At 44.9% G+C, this 20547-nt stretch overlaps 1 protein-coding gene across 2 annotated transcripts in view; it reads left to right on the forward strand.

Annotated features, from left to right (window-relative positions):
* The first annotated feature begins 784 nt into the window (after positions 1-784).
* The window catches only part of kctd5b (potassium channel tetramerization domain containing 5b), a 35028-nt gene continuing 15265 nt past the window's right edge, over positions 785-20547 (forward strand). Inside the window, exons 1-3 of one of the 2 annotated variants that reach the window (XM_083636283.1) lie at positions 785-1043; positions 19353-19461; positions 20423-20514. In XM_083636283.1, the coding sequence (XP_083492409.1) occupies positions 822-1043; positions 19353-19461; positions 20423-20514 (423 nt within the window). In that variant the 5' untranslated portion in view covers positions 785-821. The remainder of the gene's footprint in view (positions 1044-19352; positions 19462-20422; positions 20515-20547) is intronic. The other variant, XM_083636282.1, reaches the window with a different exon arrangement.

Here is a 20547-nt window from a genome sequence, read left to right on the forward strand (position 1 = left end):
TTCATTCTGTGTTATTTAAATTCTAATATATGAATCATATTTGGATTGAAGTCATGTTCAGGGGCCATGTTGTGTATGTATTGAGATGTAAAGCCTTTGAATGTGAATAATTATTGTAAACTATAATATTTTACAGCTTTTTTCTTACTATATCATATACATTTTCTATTTGCTCAGTGATTTAATCATATTTCTGATAATTTAATGAATCTGTTCATTCTCTCTGATTATTTGTGCGCTAGGTCAGTAGATGTTGAATGATAAATTTTCCACTTAATGCTTGGTAGTCCAGTAATTAAAGCATGTAGGGATTTAGGCATACAAATAAATTCACGTCTCCTGTCTTCTGTTAACCACGGTCATAACGCATAGAAAGCAGCAGCAGTCAGTGACAATGGCATCTCCACATTTGCAACATGTAAATAAAGTATCGGCCCATCATGAATGTCTTGTGTTATATGGAATGTTGTAAAGTTTGCTGATCATGAAACGCTGTATATAAAATGGAATAAGATGCCTGTTACCCTCTCCTTGCTTTAAGTTTACAGTAGACGAACGGTTTTCTTACAATTTTATAGTTTTTAAAAATATATTTATAGTCAAGCAGGCCTATACTGTTATCTCCTATAATAAGGTCAATTATTTCAAATCATTCGTCCATATTAAACGTCAGTCAAGCGTCAGTAACCTTTGTTTTTCTGGAGAAGTGTCACTGCTGGTGGAGTGGGCGTGGCCGAGGAGCTGGCACGGTGGAATCTAGTAGCTGCAGCTGAGATATTTCCTGTCCGCTGCACAGACAGAGCCGAGGGCGGAGAAGAGGGATGGCCGAGAACAGCTCCGAAACAAGCGGCTCCGTTTATCGGAGATGTTTGGCCCATTCGTCGGCAGAGAAGAACATTTCATCCGGTGTCGGGGCATCGAAATGGATTCGGCTGAACGTTGGGGGAACGTATTTCTTAACAACAAGACAGACGCTGTGTCGCGATCCCAAATCATTTCTGTACAGACTGAGCCAAGCTGACCCCGAGCTCGACTCCGATAAGGTAAATGCTAAGCTAGTGGAGCAAGTTAGCTTGCTAGTACGAAGCGCAGTAGCTCCAGTTTATTTTGACCTAGCTACGTTAACTTGCTCGGTCCAGTGTTGTTGGCCGGGTTGGGTTGGTATCAGTTCCTCCCGGAGTCTTGCTGACTTTTTTAACTTTGCTCACTCTTTCAGCTTTGGTAAAGATGTTAACGCTATGTGTCTTTAGGCAGTTAACGTTACTTGACGCTAGCTTTCATTCTTTATAGCTGCTAGCTAAGCTAGCCGTACGTAACCTGCTAAGCTAGCTAACGGTAACGTTAGATTCCGACAGTCGTACCACATGACACGAGCTTGCTAACGTTAGATTGTATGCGTGATTTACCTTGCTTAAAATTCAGTGTGCCTGTGCTTGTGACACAATTTATCCAGAGTGGCAATTCATAATGATCTAATGTAGTATTTTTAACTGCAGCTTTCCTAGTGAAAGCAGCAAGTTGAGCTCAAACTTTCCCCATCCAAGGCCATTGCATTGCACTCACCCATCAAGGTGTCAAATGTCAGTTGAGCTGACGTTAGGTGATAACAAAGTGATCTACCCCGTCCAGTGTTCGCAATCGCAACTGTTCGCTCGCTAGATCTTTTCTGTTTTTGTATAATTATTTTCTTATCGGGGTGGGAGTCGTCTGTCACTTTACACACGACGAGTGTAATGGTTATCCCTTAACCCCGCTGGTTGGTTCTGTTTGGTCTGCAATCAGCCGGTGTGGTGTAGCTCTAGCCTGATATTCAGACTGCATCGTCAATTCACAACTGTGGAATGGGCGTGGCTTCGAAGGTCTGAAGCCAGGCTAGTGTAGATCAGATCTCCTATCTAGAATGAGTGAAGGTCTGGAGCCAGGCTAGTGTAGATCAGATCTCCTATCTAGAATGAGTGAAGGTCTGGAGCCAGGCTAGTGTAGATCAGATCTCCTATCTAGAATGAGTGAAGGTCTGGAGCCAGGCTAGTGTAGATCAGATCTCCTATCTAGAATGAGTGCACAAGCCATGCCAAGTGGGGTGAGGTGATGATGATGTCACCCATCTCCCTGAATGGCTTCATTGGGCGAGAATCAGGCGCCTCTCTGTTGGTCCATCTGTCACGAACAGCAGTGTGTTCTTTAAGTCCCATTTAGGGTCTGCACAGATACTGTGGTGTGCTTGGTTTCGCTCCATTTTTACTGTTCCATATTATTTAATTGTTCTCATCTACTTACGCATTTTAATCTTCACCCCTACCCAGCTGTGACCTTATTTCCTTTCATGTTTTCATGCAAATATCTTAATCTCAGAATAATCAGCTTGCTTTTTGTCGATTTACCCTGCCACAAGCTTAACCCTGCCATTGCCATACCTCTTTGCTGCACGCAGCTGACTTTAAGACTGCTCTCGATATAAGGCAGGGTATTGTTTTACTTACCGTTTGCTTACAGGATTTGATCCCTCACCTGAATGACCATCGACAGGGCCTATTCTTTCTGTCACCTCGCACAACCCTGTATGTGAACAGGAAGCCCCCAGAAGATGGATGGCTTTCTGAAGTGCTCCGTTTTTGGCAAATGCAGCAATTGTGTTTCCCAGCCAAGGAAATGAGTGCTTCAGTTCAGTTCAGTACCCAGTTCCCACCGGCTGATGTGCTTCAGGAGGACTCTTGAGGAGAACTGCATTATTCAGTACATGTTGTTGCCTGGAGCCTGTTTTGCACATTGGGGTAGATCAGGGAGAAAGTGCACTCGCATACGCAGCAGACAGTCATCACAGCTGACAAGTCACCACCTTTTTTAGAGGCCCTTTACACGAGGACAGTTTCTGGAAGAAACGACACAATAGCGTTTCCTTCACACCTGTTCCTTCACACCTTCTCTCTGTTTACATGAGCGCTGTTGAATTTTTAAAACGCGGTAATGTACATGCCAGGTCGCTAGGTGGCAGTGTGATGGTCAACGGGGCGTTGCTCGTCGCTGACGTAGTGACGTGGTGGTGGAGCGTCGTACAGTATTTGCATATAATGCATATAAATCCATTTCGTGTACCTCCTCAGAATAACACTCTTGGATAAGGCGTAGAACTGCCAGTATTATCTGGTTCTGCCACGTAAGCACCCGCAACATCAACGAGAGCACAACCGTAAGATCCATGTCTGCTTCTCTTCGTGTTGTTTTCCTGACTGAACTCGCGCACGGCTATGACGTAGTGTCGCGTGTGCAGGCACGTCAGAGTTCCTGAAATGAGCCGTGTCAAAGCGATTACATGGAGCGCTCAGCGGGGAGCGTCACCAAGAATTCCACTCTGGAGGGTGGTTTCAAAATGTGTCGTTTCCTAAGCGCAAATTCGCCGTCGCCGTCTAAAAGGGAGGCACTAATGATAAAATAATTCCCAGTCACCATAGGAAACCGTCCTCGTGTAAAGTGCCCCTTAATCTATTATCCATTGTCTTTTTTTATTGTCTCAAAATTTGACAAACGCCTGTGTGTCTGTGACCATCCTAGTGTGGTATTTTCAATTATTCTGAATATTTGCTGAAGCATTTTGCTGGCCTATATATTGATTTAATTCACGTCCAAAGTGTCTTAAGTGGGTATCACTCACTGTCAGTGGTTCAATCAACGACCTGAGAGATGCACGCCCATCTTTTTCATTCATGTGTAATGGCGGACCGCTCCTCTCAAACAACTCGGGACCACTCAAGCCCAGATCCAGCCTTCTGCTTTTGAGAGCAGCTGCATCAATTTTTCAAACATTCCATCACATAGAAATTCTTGTTCCTTTCACATTAGACTTTTTCTTTTCTTTTATTCATCTCCCATTTGCTGGCTGAGAAGGTTCTCTCCCGTTTCTGCGAGAAATATGGCCGCATTCATATGCCGGGTTAACGCTGTCTGTCATGCCTGAGCACACTGTGGGAGGCAACGTAAATATTTAACAGTGACATAATTTCCTCCACTGCCTCCACACAGTCGCTGCTCAGTGCAATGATGCAGAGTTCCATTGGCAGATCAGGTGACACTTTAGACCACTCTATCCCGACTCGTATCGCCTATACTGTAGCAGCACAAGGCCACGTCATTCACAAAAGCCAGCCACGCACAATATTGATTTTAGCCTTGTGCTGAAATTAACCTAAATGTCGCAGGCTGGAACTTGGGCCTCCCCAATAACTGAGCTTTAAACGGAGTAAATATTTTACCAGCTAACCACCTCTCTCTGCGAATCACATTGGTGCTTTCCAGCTGGCCAGCGTGGTAGAGCGACTCTTAAAAGAGTGTGGTGCAGATTATTATTATTTTTAATTTTCAGTTTGGCCTCAAGATGATGATGAAAATACCCCCCCAAAAAAAACAAAATTAAAACATGCCCCCGGGGCAGAAATATGGAGAAAAAGGTGGCGGCATAATGCACGTGCAAAAAAAAAAAAAGCCATCTAGGCAGATAACACCCGTGACGTCGCTCGGGCTACTGTACTTACTGTACAAACTTGAGGATACAACTGTTCTGTCCTTCGTTGACCCTCTGGTACGATAATTCCAACATTTACCATCTGGCAAGACTGCCCTTTTCAGCATTGAAGCAAGCAGGAGAGAAATCTGAATCGACGCCATTCCCCCTCCCCCCAAAGGCAACAGTTTATTTTGGGCTCTATAAAGGTTAATATCTATGGTTAATATGGCACTTGTAATGGTTTTAGTAGACAAACGTACATAGTAGACCCCCAATAGGCAATCAGTTTATAAAAATAACGCCTATTTGGAAATATAATTTTGAAGGACCAGAGATTGCATGCACCCGACCGACCATCTCAGCCGATGTAACCCGACTCCAGACTGCTCTCAGGCGGATAAACAGACCCTCGGCGTACGGGGGTAATGATCCAAGGAAATGTCACTGGTGTTATGTAATCATAGAAATCATCAACAAACTCCAATACGTCCAGATCTCCGCTGCCCGCCTCCTCACCTCCACCCGCCGCAGAGACCACATCACTCCCGTCCTCCACAACCTCCACTGGCTCCCAGTCAAATACCGGATCAACTACAAAATTCTACTCACCACCTACAAAGCCCTCAACAACCTGGCCCCCCCCTACCTCTCTGATCTCCTCCCCCGCCACGTCCCCACCTGCAGCCTCAGGTCCGGAGACACCAACTGCTTGTCGTTCCCCAGGACCAAGCTCCGGACCTGGGGTGACAGGGCCTTCTCAGTTGCCGCACCCACCCTCTGGAACACTCTCCCCATCCACATCCGTCAATCTAAGTCCATAACATCCTTCAAACAGGCCCTCAAGACCCACCTCTTCAACCTAGCCTTCTCCTCCTAACCTCACTCCACTCTACCTACTGTCCCCACCTTTCATGAATGTATCAAATTAAAGTATTTAATTCTGTGTGTGTTTAATTCTGTAAAGCGACTTTGAGTATTTAGAAAAGCGCTATATAAGATAAATGTATTATTATTATTATTATTATTATTATATTCGATTTGCGGGCTTTCAGGCGCGTGTGCCAGCTGCTTTACAAGAACCAGTCTAGATGCAGCTATGTGTGGGGAAAAAACAAAAGAGAATCCTAATTGCTACATACCAGTCCCACATATTATTAATGCAAAGTGGTCTCTAACCTGCACCGTGCTCTTTAACTGTGCCATCCTGCCATGACGACAGGGATGCTTTTAGGGGGTCGTCTAAAAGGCGTTGTTCATTTGGTTCCTGAAACATTCCCCCCATCATAAATTGTTCAGCAAAATGAACCTGTGGTGTTGCCGTGCGAAATCACATGTGCTTGGAAAATGTAGGAAAAACAATAAGGAAAGTTCAAACGTGCACTAAAATGACAGCGATACAGCAGTTGCACATAATGCACCCTTGATGCAATGCATGCATTATTGAGGGGACGAAGCCCTATTCGACTATGTCTCTGCCATTACTACTTGTCCTCCAGAGGGACTTTGGCTCCTGCTCTACAGGCATCAGACTTCCGCTTGGCTAAGTAGTTCCAGTCACGTGACTCAGAAGATCTACCGCAACATCTTCTTTCATTTCCGCAGGGCTGCTTGTTGTATTCTGGCTCAGCTGAAGCGAAAGCGTCCAGCCCAGCATTAACCCATTGATACCTGATGCAGCATTTGTGTGTGTATCCCTTTAAGACGGTCTTAAAGGGATACACACACACAAATGAGGGATATACACGCAAATGCTGCATCGGGTATCAATGGGTTAATAAGGATTCCATTCTTGTTGTTGGCCTGAGAAAATGTGTGCATTGGAAAGGTTTCACATGACAAGCTCGCCTATGATTAGAGGATTATGATATTTAGCAGTGAATACAATTATGCCATGCTCCTTGTTTTGTTTTGTGTGCGAGCTTAATTAGCCATAGAGACACTACGTAACGTGTCATCATTCAGAAGCCACGCCCAAAATGGGGGGAAACAGAACCCCCCCCCCAATAATCCTGGCGTTCTCCTATGTCGCGTGCATTTGCGTGCTGCACAAAAAGATCGTATATACGGAAGATGAACACTCCAACTTCCTTGACAGCTAGATCCACATTTTTCTTCTCGCCAATTCTCAATGGCTTCCTTGTTTTGCTCGGAGTACAAAAAAACTTTAACTGGCGATTTTTTACATTTGTTGTCTGCGCAGCCCACCACACAACAGCTTTTAGCTATGTTTAATTCAAGGAAGATGACGCTGGTGTGTGGAAATGAACAGAGCTTTTTCCCCGTGATAGGCGTGGCCTATTTCATGCAGTGTCTCTATACTTCCACACCTGCCAAGCAAGGAACTGTGCAATGCTGCAATGAGAAGTTATAGTGTCACTGTGTGGCACACAGTGTGTGACATACTTTGTGGTAGTCATTATCCAACATGTGATCATTTCTCATGATTTGATGTGTTCATGTGTCTAAAACAGAGGTTCTCAAATGTTTTTCAGCCAATGACCCCTTGCTTACAAGATAGAAAATATACCGGGGACCCCCTCATTCTGATTTGGGATTTTGGGCTAAGCTTAAAGGGATACACCACTTTTTTGGAAGTTTAGCTCATTTGCCACATCCCCCCCACATAACCAAGATACACCATGCCTTACCGGCACTGTCCGCTCAGTTTACAGTGAGCTACAGTCGTGAAGTTAGTACCGTAAATTCCGGACTATAAGCCGCGGCTTTTTCCCCGTTTTTTGGCCCTGCGGCTTATATAGCGGTGCGGCTTATCTATGGATTTTTTCAGAAAAAAAAAAAAAAATACAAATAAAATCTCTCTTTTTTAGCACTCTTTCTAACTATAAATCCACTTCTGTTTTAATTTCCTCTCTTGCCCTCTTTTCACCACACCGCGGACACTGTGTGCACTGTAAAAATAAACAAAGGTGGTGTTGTGTTATGTTGTTTTGTTGAAATGTTACGGTAATACGGTAAATGGGAGCTTCCTCAAACAGCCATCTCTTTCCTGACAATCCCCTCTGTGCGTGAACCCTTACATATGGTAATTACGGTAAGCAAACGGCCACTCGGTGACCTCCAAAATCGATGGATTTTACAGGTTACACAGCTTCATCAGCACATTTTATGTGCATTGCTTTGCTGCTTGTTTTTTCGATTATTTTTTTGTAAAGCACCTTGAATTGCCTTTGTGTATGAAAGACTTGACATCATTGGCGGAAATCAACCGGTTACTCCTACCGGTTCAAAGTTAATCAGCAGCCCGGAATCACAACAAGACGAGCAGTAGAAGCAACTCTCTCTCACTTACCATGGGGAAGGTACGCAGAAATTCACACGACGCAGCTTTCAAGTTGAAAGCTATCTATCTCGCATTAAAAGAGGGAAATAGAGCAGCAGCGCGTACCCTGAGCATCAATGAGTCAATGGTGAGGCGTTGGAAGGCGCAGCAGGAGGAACTGTCTCAGTGCAAGAAGACCAAAAAGTCCTTCAGAGGTCATAAAAGCAGATGGCCCGAACTTGAAGATTCCCTTGAAGATTGGGTGTTGACCCAGAGAGCAGACGGCCGAGGCGTTTCCACGGTGCAGATCCGACTGAAGGCCAAAACAGTCGCCACCGAAATGAAAATTGAACATTTCATAGGTGGCCCATCTTGGTGCTTCCGATTCATGAGACGAAAGGGACTGTCCGTCCGGGCCAGAACTACTGTGTGCCAACAACTCCCTCCCGACTACCAGGAGAAAATCACAAACTTCGGCGAATTCACACAAAGGAAGATCAAGGAATATTCCATCGAACCGGAGCAGATCATAAATATGGATGAAGTGCCTTTGACGTTCGACCTGCCACTCACTCGGACTGTTAACAAGAAAGGTGAATCGTCGATCACATTGAGAACCACTGGGCACGAGAGAACGAATTTCACTTGTGTTCTGGCCTGCTCTGCATCTGGAGTAAAGCTGCCGCCAATGGTGATTTTTAAGCGGATTACGATGCCGAAAGAGAAAATTCCCAGTGGGATATGCCTCAGAGTCAACAAGAAAGGGTGGATGATGGAAAGTGTCATGAAGGAGTGGCTGGCTGAGTGCTACGTCAAGCGCCCTGGAGGATTCTTTCGCCAAAAAAAAGCTCTGCTCGTTCTCGACAGCATGAGGGCTCATATAACAGATTCCGTGAAAGCAGCCATCAAGACCACAAACTCCATTCCAGCTGTGATTCCTGGGGGCACAACGAAGCATCTGCAGCCACTTGACATCAGTGTCAATCGTGCGTTCAAAGTGGCACTACGCGTTCAGTGGGAGGCGTGGATGACGAGCGGCGATAAATCATTCACCAAAACTGGTCGCATGCGAAAAGCAACTTTCGCTCAAGTTTGCCAGTGGATCCTGACAGCGTGGAGGAGTGTGAAAACATCCACGATCACCAACGGGTTCCGAAAGGCTGGACTGCTGCGTGATGATGACGCCGGCACAGCTGGGCGCCTTCAGAGGCTGTTCGATTCCGACACCGACAGTGACGAAGAGGAGTTCCTTGGTTTTGAGAGTGACAACGAAGGAGAGAGGAGAGTGGTTGACGAAGCCACCCTGAACCTGTTCGTTTCCGACACTGAAGTTGAGGACTTTGCTGGTTTCAGTACGGAGGAAGAAGAGGAAGACGAGGATTAGTGACTTGACTTTGACTCTGTTTACAGCCGTTTGCTGCACCTTCACCTAAAAGATGAAGACAAGGATTACGGTACCTGGTTTGATTGTTGACAGCACCTTATCCTTTTGAGGATTGTTATATTATTGTTTTCCAGTTAATTTGTTTACTGCACCTTACCTTAACCTTTTGAGAATTGTTTTATTGTTTACAGCACATTATCCTTTTGAGGATTGTTTTATTGTTTACAGCACATTATCCTTTTGAGGATTGTTTTATTATTATTATTATTGTTTTATTTTTTATATTTATTTTGTTGAAATGTTAATAAATGGGAGCTTGTTATAGTAGCCTACCGTAATGCTGATTTTGTTGAAATGTTAATAAATGGGAGCTTCCCCAAACAGCCATCTCTTTCCCGACATTCCTCTCTGTGCACGAACCCTTACATATGGTAATTAAACATCAAAACACCCGCGGCTTATAGTCCGGTGCGGCTTATATATGTAAAAAACAGTCAATTTTGCTGCTGCGGCTTATATACCGGTGCGCCTTATAGTCCGGAATTTACGGTAATTATCGCCATAGAATGGAGGCTAATGGTACAGCTGTTAAAAATCTGCCAAAACACACATCTCACTGCGCCAAAATACATGTTGTGCTTCGGGTACTCACCACATGATGAAATATTAATCCAAAATGCACATAATTGGTCTTTTTGGAAGGAAAAGAGGTAGCCGGCACTACTTTCCAAACATGGCCGCCGACCTCTTTTCCTTCCAAAAAGACAGATTATGTGCATTTTGGATTAACATTTCATCGTGTGGTGAGTACCCGAAGCACAACATGTATTTTGGCGCCGTGAGATGTGTGTTTTGGCAGATTTTTAACAGCTGTACCATTAGCCTCCATTCTATGGTGATAATTACTAACTTCATGACTGTAGCTCACTGTGAACTGAGCTGACAGTGCCGGTAAGGCATGGTGTATGTTGGTTATGTTGGGGGGATGTGGCAAATGAGCTAAACTTCCAAAAAAGTGGTGTTATCCTTTTAATTGTTTCCGGTAACGTGCTCGACTTTTAAATTGATACGTTTGTTAGATTAGAATATAATCCATGAACCATTTTAGATTTAAAGCATAAAATATTTGTGTTGAACTATAAAGCTTTTGCAACAACAAAAAAGTTTTTATTTTTATTTTCCTGAAAACTTTGCGGACCCCCTGGCAAAGTGCCACGGACACCTGGGGGTTTCCCGGACCCTCATTTGAGAACCACTGGTCTAAAAAGCCTTATTGGACTTCCATGTGCTTGACGGGTGGGCCACTGTGGTATTTCTCCATGTTCGAGGGAAGTGGCCGCTAACGTTAGTTTGGTCACTAACGTTAGGTTGGTCGCTAATTCCTTGAAGCCCAATCAGTCTACAGGTCCCGACCACCGTTCCTCACCCCCGCCTCCGCTTTTCCCTCCAACAGTAGCAATTATCGGCGACTCTATTATTAAAAATCTTCGTTATATTAACGCCATCACGTTTTGCTTCTCCGGGGCCACGACAGTTGAAATCATAGATAAACTCCCCGCCATCCTCGCCTCACTCCCATCATCTGTCAAAAAACTAATTCTTCATGTGGGCTGCAACGACACTGCCCGTCAGCATTCCGAACAAACAAAACAAAACTTCATCCGCCTTTTCGATTTGCTCACAGCTAGTGGAAAATCCACATATCTGTCTGGCCCAATCCCAACTCTCCGTCATGGTGACGTGCGATTTAGTCGTCTGTTAGCGCTCCATTACTGGCTCCAATCGTCCTGCATCTCCCACGGCATTACTTTCATTCATAATTTCAATTTATTTTGGGAACGCTCCTCCCTGTACGCTGCAGATGGCCTCCACCCGAGCTCTCTAGGCGTCCAAATGCTCAGTGCAAATCTCCGTCACGCTGTTGCTGTCCACTCGGCCATACCTGCTTGACTGTCTGCCCCTGCTGCTCACGTTCACCTCTGCCCTCCCTCTCCCCCTCCCTCTCCTCCCCACCTGGACACTGGTCAACATCCCACACACTCCTCCGTTGCAAATCCTCTCACCAGCTCCCCCTGGCGGGGAGGAGGACGTATCACCTCCACACCATCCTCTGAAACATTTTGTCCTCTCTCTATGTTTAGCTGTCGAATTCCAGTTCACACAAGCATCAAACGGAACCTGTGGAATTTACCATACATGATGAACTATACTAACTTTGATAATCTGATAACCATTCCATTACTTGACAATGTGTATGTGTCAAAATTGGACATTGTGCTATTGCCCTGCCAAATCACTGTATGCATATCAAATGCTCGCGCTGCCACTGTAAACTCCCATGCTCGTTCAGCTAACAATTCCAATCTTATCACTATTACCTCTGAGAGCCCCCACTCACTCACACCTGCCATATTCACCCACTCCCCCTTCACCTTTGGCTTATGGAACTGTCAGTCAGCTGCAAATAAAACTGAGTTCATACAATCCCTCATTAGCCTATCAGACCTCCAAATACTCGCCCTCACCGAAACATGGATCCGCCCCGAAAATTCAGTCACTCCTGCTGCTCTCTCCACCGACTCCACCTTCTCTCACACACCTCGCCCCACGGGCCGTGGGGGAGGTATCGGAATCCTTATTTCAAAAAACTGGAAATTCACTCAACTCTCTCCGTTGAACAATATCTCATCATTTGAATATCACGCAGTCCTAGTCTCTTTTCCCACTAACATTTACATCATAGTCATATACCGCCCACCTGGAAGCAATTTGAAGGACTTTATTACTGATCTTGACCTCTTACTCTCATCCATCCCAGATAACGACACCCCTCTGCTGGTCATGGGTGACTTGAATATCCACACAGACAAACCCCAGGCAACTGATTTCATCTCTCTCATATCCTCCTTTGGCCTCACACTGATCCCCACTCCTCCCACACACAAAGCAGGCAACATCCTCGACCTCATCATGACCCGTAACTGCCCGACATCAGATCCATCTGTCACTCCTCTGCACCTATCTGATCACTTTTTTCTTCAATTCACCGTTTCCCTCCAAAATCACCGCCAACCCCCCCCACAGCTCGTTTCCTTCCGCCGTGGTATCCGAACTGTCACTCCATCTCAACTCTCCACTGCAGTCATGCTCACCATGCCCTCACATCTTGAATTCTGTAGACTCCCAGCCAATGAGGCCACAGACACTCTCTGCTCTGCACTCTCCACTGCTATTAATAACCTCTGCCCCATAACCACCAAACCTGCCCGGAAAACCCCCCCTAGTCCATGGCTCACTGACATTATCAGAACACAAAGATCAACCCTCAGATCAGCGGAGAGGAAATGGACCAAATCCCAAAATCCCTCAGACCTCACTAATTACCATTCCCTTCTCTCATCATTCTCCTCCTGCCTTATAACAGCAAAAACCTCCTTCTATCAAAACAAAATATCCAATGCCACTGATGCCCGACAAATGTTCATGGCCTTCAACTCATTATTGAACCCACCTCCCCCACTGCCCTCTACCCTGATCACCTCAGACATGTTCGCCACTTACTTCACTGACAAGATCGCCGCCATCAGCAACCAGTTTTCATGCCCCACCCATACTCATTCTCCACGCCCTATTAACAGCCCTGCACTCTCCTCATTTTCCCCCTTAACAGAGGAGGAAGTCTCCAAACTCTTAATGGACTCTCGCCCCACTACCTGCACTCTGGACCCAATCCCATCCAACCTCCTTCAGTCCATCTCCTCCACAATCATTCCTGCTGTAACGCAAATCATCAACTCCTCACTCACATCTGGTACCTTCCCCTCTGCATTCAAGCAAGCACGTGTCACCCCGCTACTTAAGAAAGCATCACTTAATCCCACCCTGGTTGAAAATTACAGACCTGTCTCTCTCCTGCCCTTTTTATCAAAAATCCTTGAACGAGCTGTCTCCACCCAGCTCTCCAAATTCCTCTCCGACAATAACTTACACGACCCAAACCAGTCGGGATTTAAACAAGGGCACTCCACAGAAACCGCACTACTAACAGTCACAGAATCATTACGCCTGGCTAGAGCTGCCGGGCAGTCCTCAGCACTACTGCTGCTTGACCTGTCGGCAGCATTTGACACGGTCAACCACCAACTCCTCATCTCCACACTGACAGAGCTTGGCATCTCAGGAGCGGCTCTCTCCTGGTTTGAGTCATATCTCTCCGGGAGATCCTTTAGAGTCTCCTGGAGGGGAGATATGTCCAAACTCCATGACCTATACACAGGAGTACCTCAAGGCTCAGTCCTCGGCCCTCCTCTGTTTGCAGTTTACACTATCTTCCTCAGCTCCATCATCCATTCCCATGGTTTCCATTACCACTCCTATGCTGACGACACCCAGCTCTTCCTATCCTTTCCACCCAATGACCCCACAGCCTCATCACGTATCTCTGATTGCCTTGCTGACATCTCCGCTTGGATGAGTAAACGCCATCTCCAACTCAACCTTGCTAAGACAGAACTCATCATCATCCCAGCCAATCACTCCATACATCAGCAACTCAACATCAACCTCGGACCAACTCAACTTGTACCTGTACACTCTGCCAGAAACCTAGGTGTCATAATCGATAACCAACTCTCCCATAAAACTCATGTCGCCTCAATCGCTCGGTCATGCAGATTCACCCTCTACAATATCAGGAAAATTAGACCTTATCTATCTACTCACACCTGTCAACTTCTGGTTCAGGCACTGGTTTTTTCTCGGATTGACTACTGTAACACCCTTCTGGCTGGCCTCCCCGCAAGTACATTCAAACCCCTTCAGTTGATCCAAAATACGGCAGCTCGAACTGTTTTCAACCAACCCAAAAGAGCACACATCACACCCCTGCTCATTTCCCTCCACTGGCTCCCCGTAGCTGCCCGCATCAAATTTAAAGCCTTGTCACTCGTCTACAAAATTGCAACAAATACAGCACCTGCCTACCTGAGCTCACTCATCCATCTCTACACCCCATCCCGCTCACTTCGCTCCGCGAATGAAAGACTCCTGGTACTACCCCCTCCAACTAGTCCCATGTCACGGAGCGGTCTGTTCTCCTCTGTGGTCCCTCGGTGGTGGAACGATTTGCCCCACTCCATCCGTTCCGCAGAATCGTTCCCCATCTTCAAAAAAAGACTCAAGACCCATCTCTTTTATGTTCACTATCAAATTGATTAAGAAGGATGTGAATGGAAATTATATTAGTTTTGGTTGAATGTTATTGCTGTATGATGTGGAATGAATGGCTTGATGCTGACTTTTATACATTGTTATTGTTTGGATGTTGCTGAATGTGCGGCTTGATAGTTGAATTTGAATGCAGTTTGCACACCGTGTTTTGTATACTGTTATGCACTTTTATATTGACTATGTTCTTTTATTCTATGTTCTTATCATGTTCTGTACGTCGCTTTGGATAAAAGCGTCTGCTAAATACAATAAAGTAAAGTAAAGTAAAGTATTTCCTGTGGGAGGATATGTATTGTCGTGTGTAGGGGAAAAAAAGATGATGTTATACATACAGTAAGTTTTCCTCTTTGTCAAGTCCACCCTTCTAATTAGACTGTTTACTGCCACTTCTACTGTTATCTTCAGTCTGCTCATGATTGCGCCTATTTTAAGCCCTGTAAGTCAGAGCTGAAGAATTTGCCAGTTATTCTGTTCATGGTGTTTGTCCCAATCTGGGATGAGTAGATGGTAGACAGAAAATGAATCTCCAACTATTTTTTATAATTGACTAGCAATCTCGCACGCTACGCGGCCGCGCCCACAGCTCGACTGCTGTGTGGCCTCGCCTGCTCTATTGGCACCAGGAAGGATGACATCACTGATGGCATCACATCATTAGGTAATTAGGGCAATCACCTAATTAAAAAATCTGCTCCGTCAGGTCACCCATAGGGGTGCTCTTTACACTTCCTGCAAGTTTCAGCCCGATCGCACCTAACACGGCATAGCTGTGGCCGGACAAAATTCTGCGCGCGCGCCCGCACACACACACCCACACACACACACACACACACACACACACACACGCATACACATACAGGAAGTCCTTGAAATGTGGGATTAGCCACTGGAATCAAGGTCCTAGGTGGTCTAGAACCTGAGCTACCGGTAAAATAACAGACGATGGCTGCCTATGCGATGTCCCTATGTCGGCTCAAATTAAAATAAAAGTATTCTGTGTCAGAAAATACAGTTCATATCATATGGTGTGACTAATGAATCGTATGGAGTGACAAGAGAAACCAGTCACACCATATGAGGTTTCATGCATGTAGCATACCATTGTGCCTTGTGGTTAAATGCCGGCATGCTAACATCATACCCACCACACTGCAACATGGTAGGATAGCTTTGAAAGTAATAATGACAAAAAAGCTAATTTATTATCTTTGGCATTTTTATCTAAAAAGCCAAAAGACACTTTTTGTATTGATTTATTGGGGGGGGGGGGGGGACAATAGACTACTCCCCTCCCCTCACCCGGTTAGCCTTCCATGTACTTCTGGGAGGTTTTGTATACTGCCTCATTGAACAAGGACCCCTCCTCCCCAAGGCTAGCCAAACAATTGCCCGTTTAAATATCATAATATAGTGTCACACTATTATGCATATTTCTGGGCCAAAATCTTTTTAATCAGAAATGACTGAAAATGTTATGCCTGGTCTTTGAAAAGAGCAGACTCACAGATGGACGTCTGTGTCATCATTCTGTACTTTGTTGAGCAGAGTGCCATTTATTTTTTCTTCGTTTTATTCAAGTTTAAAGTTTGTGGAACGTGCTGGGGACACGATATATTGTGACAACACCATATGAGCTTTTTCATGTTTGGTTTGAAAATTGTGGAAAAAGTGAGTGATAAATTGCATGCATGTTCAGTATGTTGACATAAAGCAGCATGTTTTGACCAATATAAAATACCTTTTTGACAAATTGAATTTTTATTTATTGGCTTTTCATTTAAAAAAAAATTAAAAATAAAAACAAAACAAAAAAACATTGGGACAAAAATAAGGCCATGTCACGTCAACCACCCATCTCCCTGTGGTCTCTTCCTATTCCCTCAGTTGTACTTGCTGTCCCCACCCCCCTGTTTTTCCCCCGGTGCTCCCCGGCCGGCCGGGTACCCCAGAGACACACACTCTTGTTTTTAATGACAACACTGTCCCCTTTGTGTGTTTGGGACGTCCACATAAATCAAAAGCCAGTGCCCCCCCCTGTAATCATCTCTCTCTCTCTCACACGCATGCGCGCACACACACTCTCACTCACTCAAAAATGGGGTCACTGTCACCCCAAGTGGGAACCCTCCCCCATAGCTCCATGTGCATGCAGAGGACCAGTGAAGCGAGGGGGTTCCAGCTTTGGACTCAGAACTACGGGTTGACTTGCTCTCACGTTTACAGGAATGTAGAGCAGTGGTTCTCCAAGTGGGGTCCTTTGGGGGGGTTCCAGGGGGTCCCCAGCCAAACGGGGGAGGTTCCAGGGGGTCCCCAGCCAAACGAGGGAATTCCAGGGGGTCCCCAGCCAAACGGGGGATCATTATTTTCACTAGAATTCCATCCGTAAGTAACACAATGACAGAATGTAGGGCTGTTCTGGTCATGGGTGTCATACACTTTCTGTAATCACACCTCTAAAAGCCGCTCTTAAGGTACTTTCCACATTTGTGGAAAGTACCTTAACGTCGGATGTAGTAGCTGTGGCCTTGTCTGTATCCTCCATGTACGCCCACCTGTACTCGTGCTTAATGACTGCAGAGATGTAAGAACTGACACATGGCAATACGACTAGAGTAGAACTCCATTGGGCTCCTGTGTGGGGTATTTTCTGCCATGGAAAGGAGGTCAGACAGCGAAGAGGCTTCAGAGATTCATTAGCAAAGAGAATGCACAGGGAGCTTTTCTCCTGATTGGACAGATGAATGTCTTGTGAGTTGAAGGCCCATCAGTCCCTGGACTTGTGAAGGGGAGCTAGCTGTGAGTGTGCAGGTCTGTTCGTCCAACAAGACTTGGCAAGTGTGTTTGATTGTGCTCATGGCCTGGAAATGATGACAAATAATGCCTGTGTTCTTGTGTCAACAAATGATGTCGGGGGGGGGGGGGGGGGGGGGGGGGAGCTGCGCTGACCAGCGGGGCCTGCTGCTTGTTTGTCTACATTGGTTCTGAGGCGAAACGATGAACTGATGCAAACTCACATCCTGTTGCGTTTGTGGATTTGCACAAAATTTGCCTGGCGCTTTCCTTTCCTGCCGGGTGCTTTTGTGAATGTGATGCGCTCTTAACCCTGCAGACAGCAGATGGAACTTTGATCTTCTAGCCTTGGGCCATGTCAAACACAAGGGTGTAACTATGTAATAGGGGTGCTCCGATCCGGCTAAGCCACGATCTGATCCGATTCCGATTCCTGCGGTCACGATCCGATTCCAGAATCGATTCCAACGATTCTCGATTCCAGAATCTAGAATCGTTTCTCAATTATGTAGTTTTATATTGCAATAACACACAAAGGTAAATCTAAGACAAAAAATGACAAATGTATTAATGCTGAACTTCAAATTCAACTTCTGAAGTATTAGTCAGGGCCTAAATTCATTTTGCAATATGAGTGTGTTAATTTAAGCATAAGTATCAGTAAGTGGCACAGGATTCTCAAAGCCTGTGTGTTGAGGGTCATACGAACAAAAATGCACTCTTGAAGCTAAAAAAAAATCCAAAACCAACAAGTAAATTATTTACATATTTACTTCAATGTAGAACAGTCATTTCTTACACATGAGATTACTTTTAGCCTTTTAGTCATAACGATTATTGAAAGATATTCCATATTCCAGACTGAAATGTTATAACAGAAGTGGAGTATTGGCCAGAATGACATGAACATTTGGACACTTATTCAGCCGGTATCTTGCATGTTGCGTTCAGGTGCACTGTAAAAAAAAAATATATATATATATATATATATATATATATATATATATATATATATATCTTTTTTTTTCCAATACGAAGAAGAATCGATCCAGGAATCGTGGCATTAAGAATCGATTTTTTGGAGCACCCCTACTATGTAACGCAGATCAGACCGGCTAATTGTTAGTTGTATGCCAAGGTAGTAGCGGCGCCTCCTTCTGGACTGGTCCCCTCGGTGGATTCAGCCTGCTGTTCCAAATCCCTTTCTGTTCTGCTCTGATTATTTTCACCTCCTTTCCCCCACGAGACCAAGACCTTCTAATCACACTACAGAAATAGGGGAATGCCCAGAGGTTGTGAAGGAATGAGGGTCAAAGCCAAGGCCTGTGGGAATAGGGAAGTGATATTCCAAAGTGTGTGTGTGTGTGTGTGTGTGTGTGTGTGTGTGGTAGAGATTATCAGCAGAGGAGCTGGCCTCATAATTCTTTGGAGTTTGGTTTTGCTCATTTAACAAAAGGTATACACCAAATCAGCGGGGATGTTTTACATTTACTTCCGGTTACCCCTGGGTCCACACATTATAATGGCGGTGAACGGCACAAACTGACGTGTTGAAGACAAAAACAGACAAAGAAGACAAAAATTGTTCATTTGTGTTGTGTTGTTGTTTAATATCATTCATAACAACACTTTCACTAACGTTAGTGGAGACCAGACTAGCTAATTTACCTGTTGGACCAGACCAGAGTAGACTTGAAGCTAAATTAAATTAACGTGGCGTCAGTAGCTCTGTCTGTAACGTTAGCGTTAACGAGTCTGCAAAAAAACAGCGAGTTTGACAGTTGTAAACAAAAGTTATTAGCTAGCTAACACTACATAAAACAAACACAGAAGAAAGGCTAGATACGTCGGACAAGCATGATTACCAACCGTTTGAACATTTAAATTGAAAGTAGTCGGCCGAAAACAACAAGAGAGTTTGACAGCATTTATTTGACAACACGCTAATTTAAACCTGCCGCCTTTCCGAAGTGGTACGCGAAGTAATGTTGTTTACATGGTGACGTCACGGTGATTTGGTCTATAGGCCTATCCATTGATTGTCTCATGTTAAATCCAATGTTTCCCAGTCTAACCATACCTAGTTAACCATACCTAGTTAACCATACCTAGTTAACCATACCTAGTTAGGAATTCTATTGACCACCTCCTCCTTTTCCTCTGCTTTCCAGGATGAAACTGGTGCCTATCTCATAGACCGAGACCCCGCCTACTTTGGGCCGGTGCTGAACTACTTGAGGCACGGCAAACTGGTGCTGAACCGGGACTTGGCAGAGGAAGGTAATGTTCGCCGCCCTCAGATATGACATGAAGATTCGGGATGTTCCCCAATCAGAGTGCCATATTCCGCAAAGCATCGACAAATAGTCTTCATTTTTGTTACTTCTATTGATTGTTTTTGTTTTGTTCAGATGTTGTAATAGTATGACTTCTAAGTTGAACTCATAGGCATAAATAATATGGACGCATCATCTATCCCATTCAATCTTGTTTTCCTGGCGGTGGGTTCAAACGGTGGGTGTCACATGTTCATTTTCCGTCAGCAGAGTGGGAGGGAATGGGTTGAGTCCTTCCCCCATCTCACGTGAGATGGGAGTTTCCCAGAGCCGCAGCTCCGCCTGCTAGAGGTCCGTGATCGGCAAGCTGCATGATCACTGGACAGGCGATCTGTCAATCACCCCCTTTTCTATCATCTACTTACTGCCTGTCTGTCACACACATACACTGCCGAAGAAAAGTTGCTTGTTTGTAAGAAGAAAAAGAAAATCAAAAAATATGCTAATTCAGTATTAGCGAGGCCAGCTGCTTGCTTTTTCTTGTCCTGGCACGTCTGCTTGGCTGATCCAGACTTTGAGAGGGAGAGTAGATTTGACTGAGTGGAGGAGTCTGTTCAGTACAGCACGCATGCTGTCTCGCCATTGATCCTCACTACTGGTCTTCACAAAATACAACTTGCAGAAATTTGAGTAGAGGCACAGTAGCCAGATATATTACTCATAGAGAAGCTTTTGATTTTTCTTCTTCTCCTTGTGCAGATTAAACAAAATATAGGTACAGTTAAAGACTTGCAAAAAAAGAGGTTTTCAGAAAAATATAATAATTATAAACAATACATATCATAGTCTCTCTCTGTACACCCCTTGTGTGAATGCCATGGTGTTCAGCCAAGCCTGATCTGCAGCAGTTGCAGGCTCACTCAGCCTGAAAATGCTTGAATTTCCCCCCTCTTCCGTTTTTTTAGGTGTTCTAGAAGAAGCAGAATTCTACAACATCACATCATTAATAAAGCTCATCAAGGACAAGATCAGGGAACGTGACTGCAAAACATCACAGGTGTGTACAATTCTTTAAGTAACACTCTACCTG

Source organism: Poromitra crassiceps (assembly GCF_964638095.1).
Source record: "Poromitra crassiceps genome assembly, chromosome: 4".
Taxonomy (NCBI): domain Eukaryota; kingdom Metazoa; phylum Chordata; class Actinopteri; order Beryciformes; family Melamphaidae; genus Poromitra; species Poromitra crassiceps.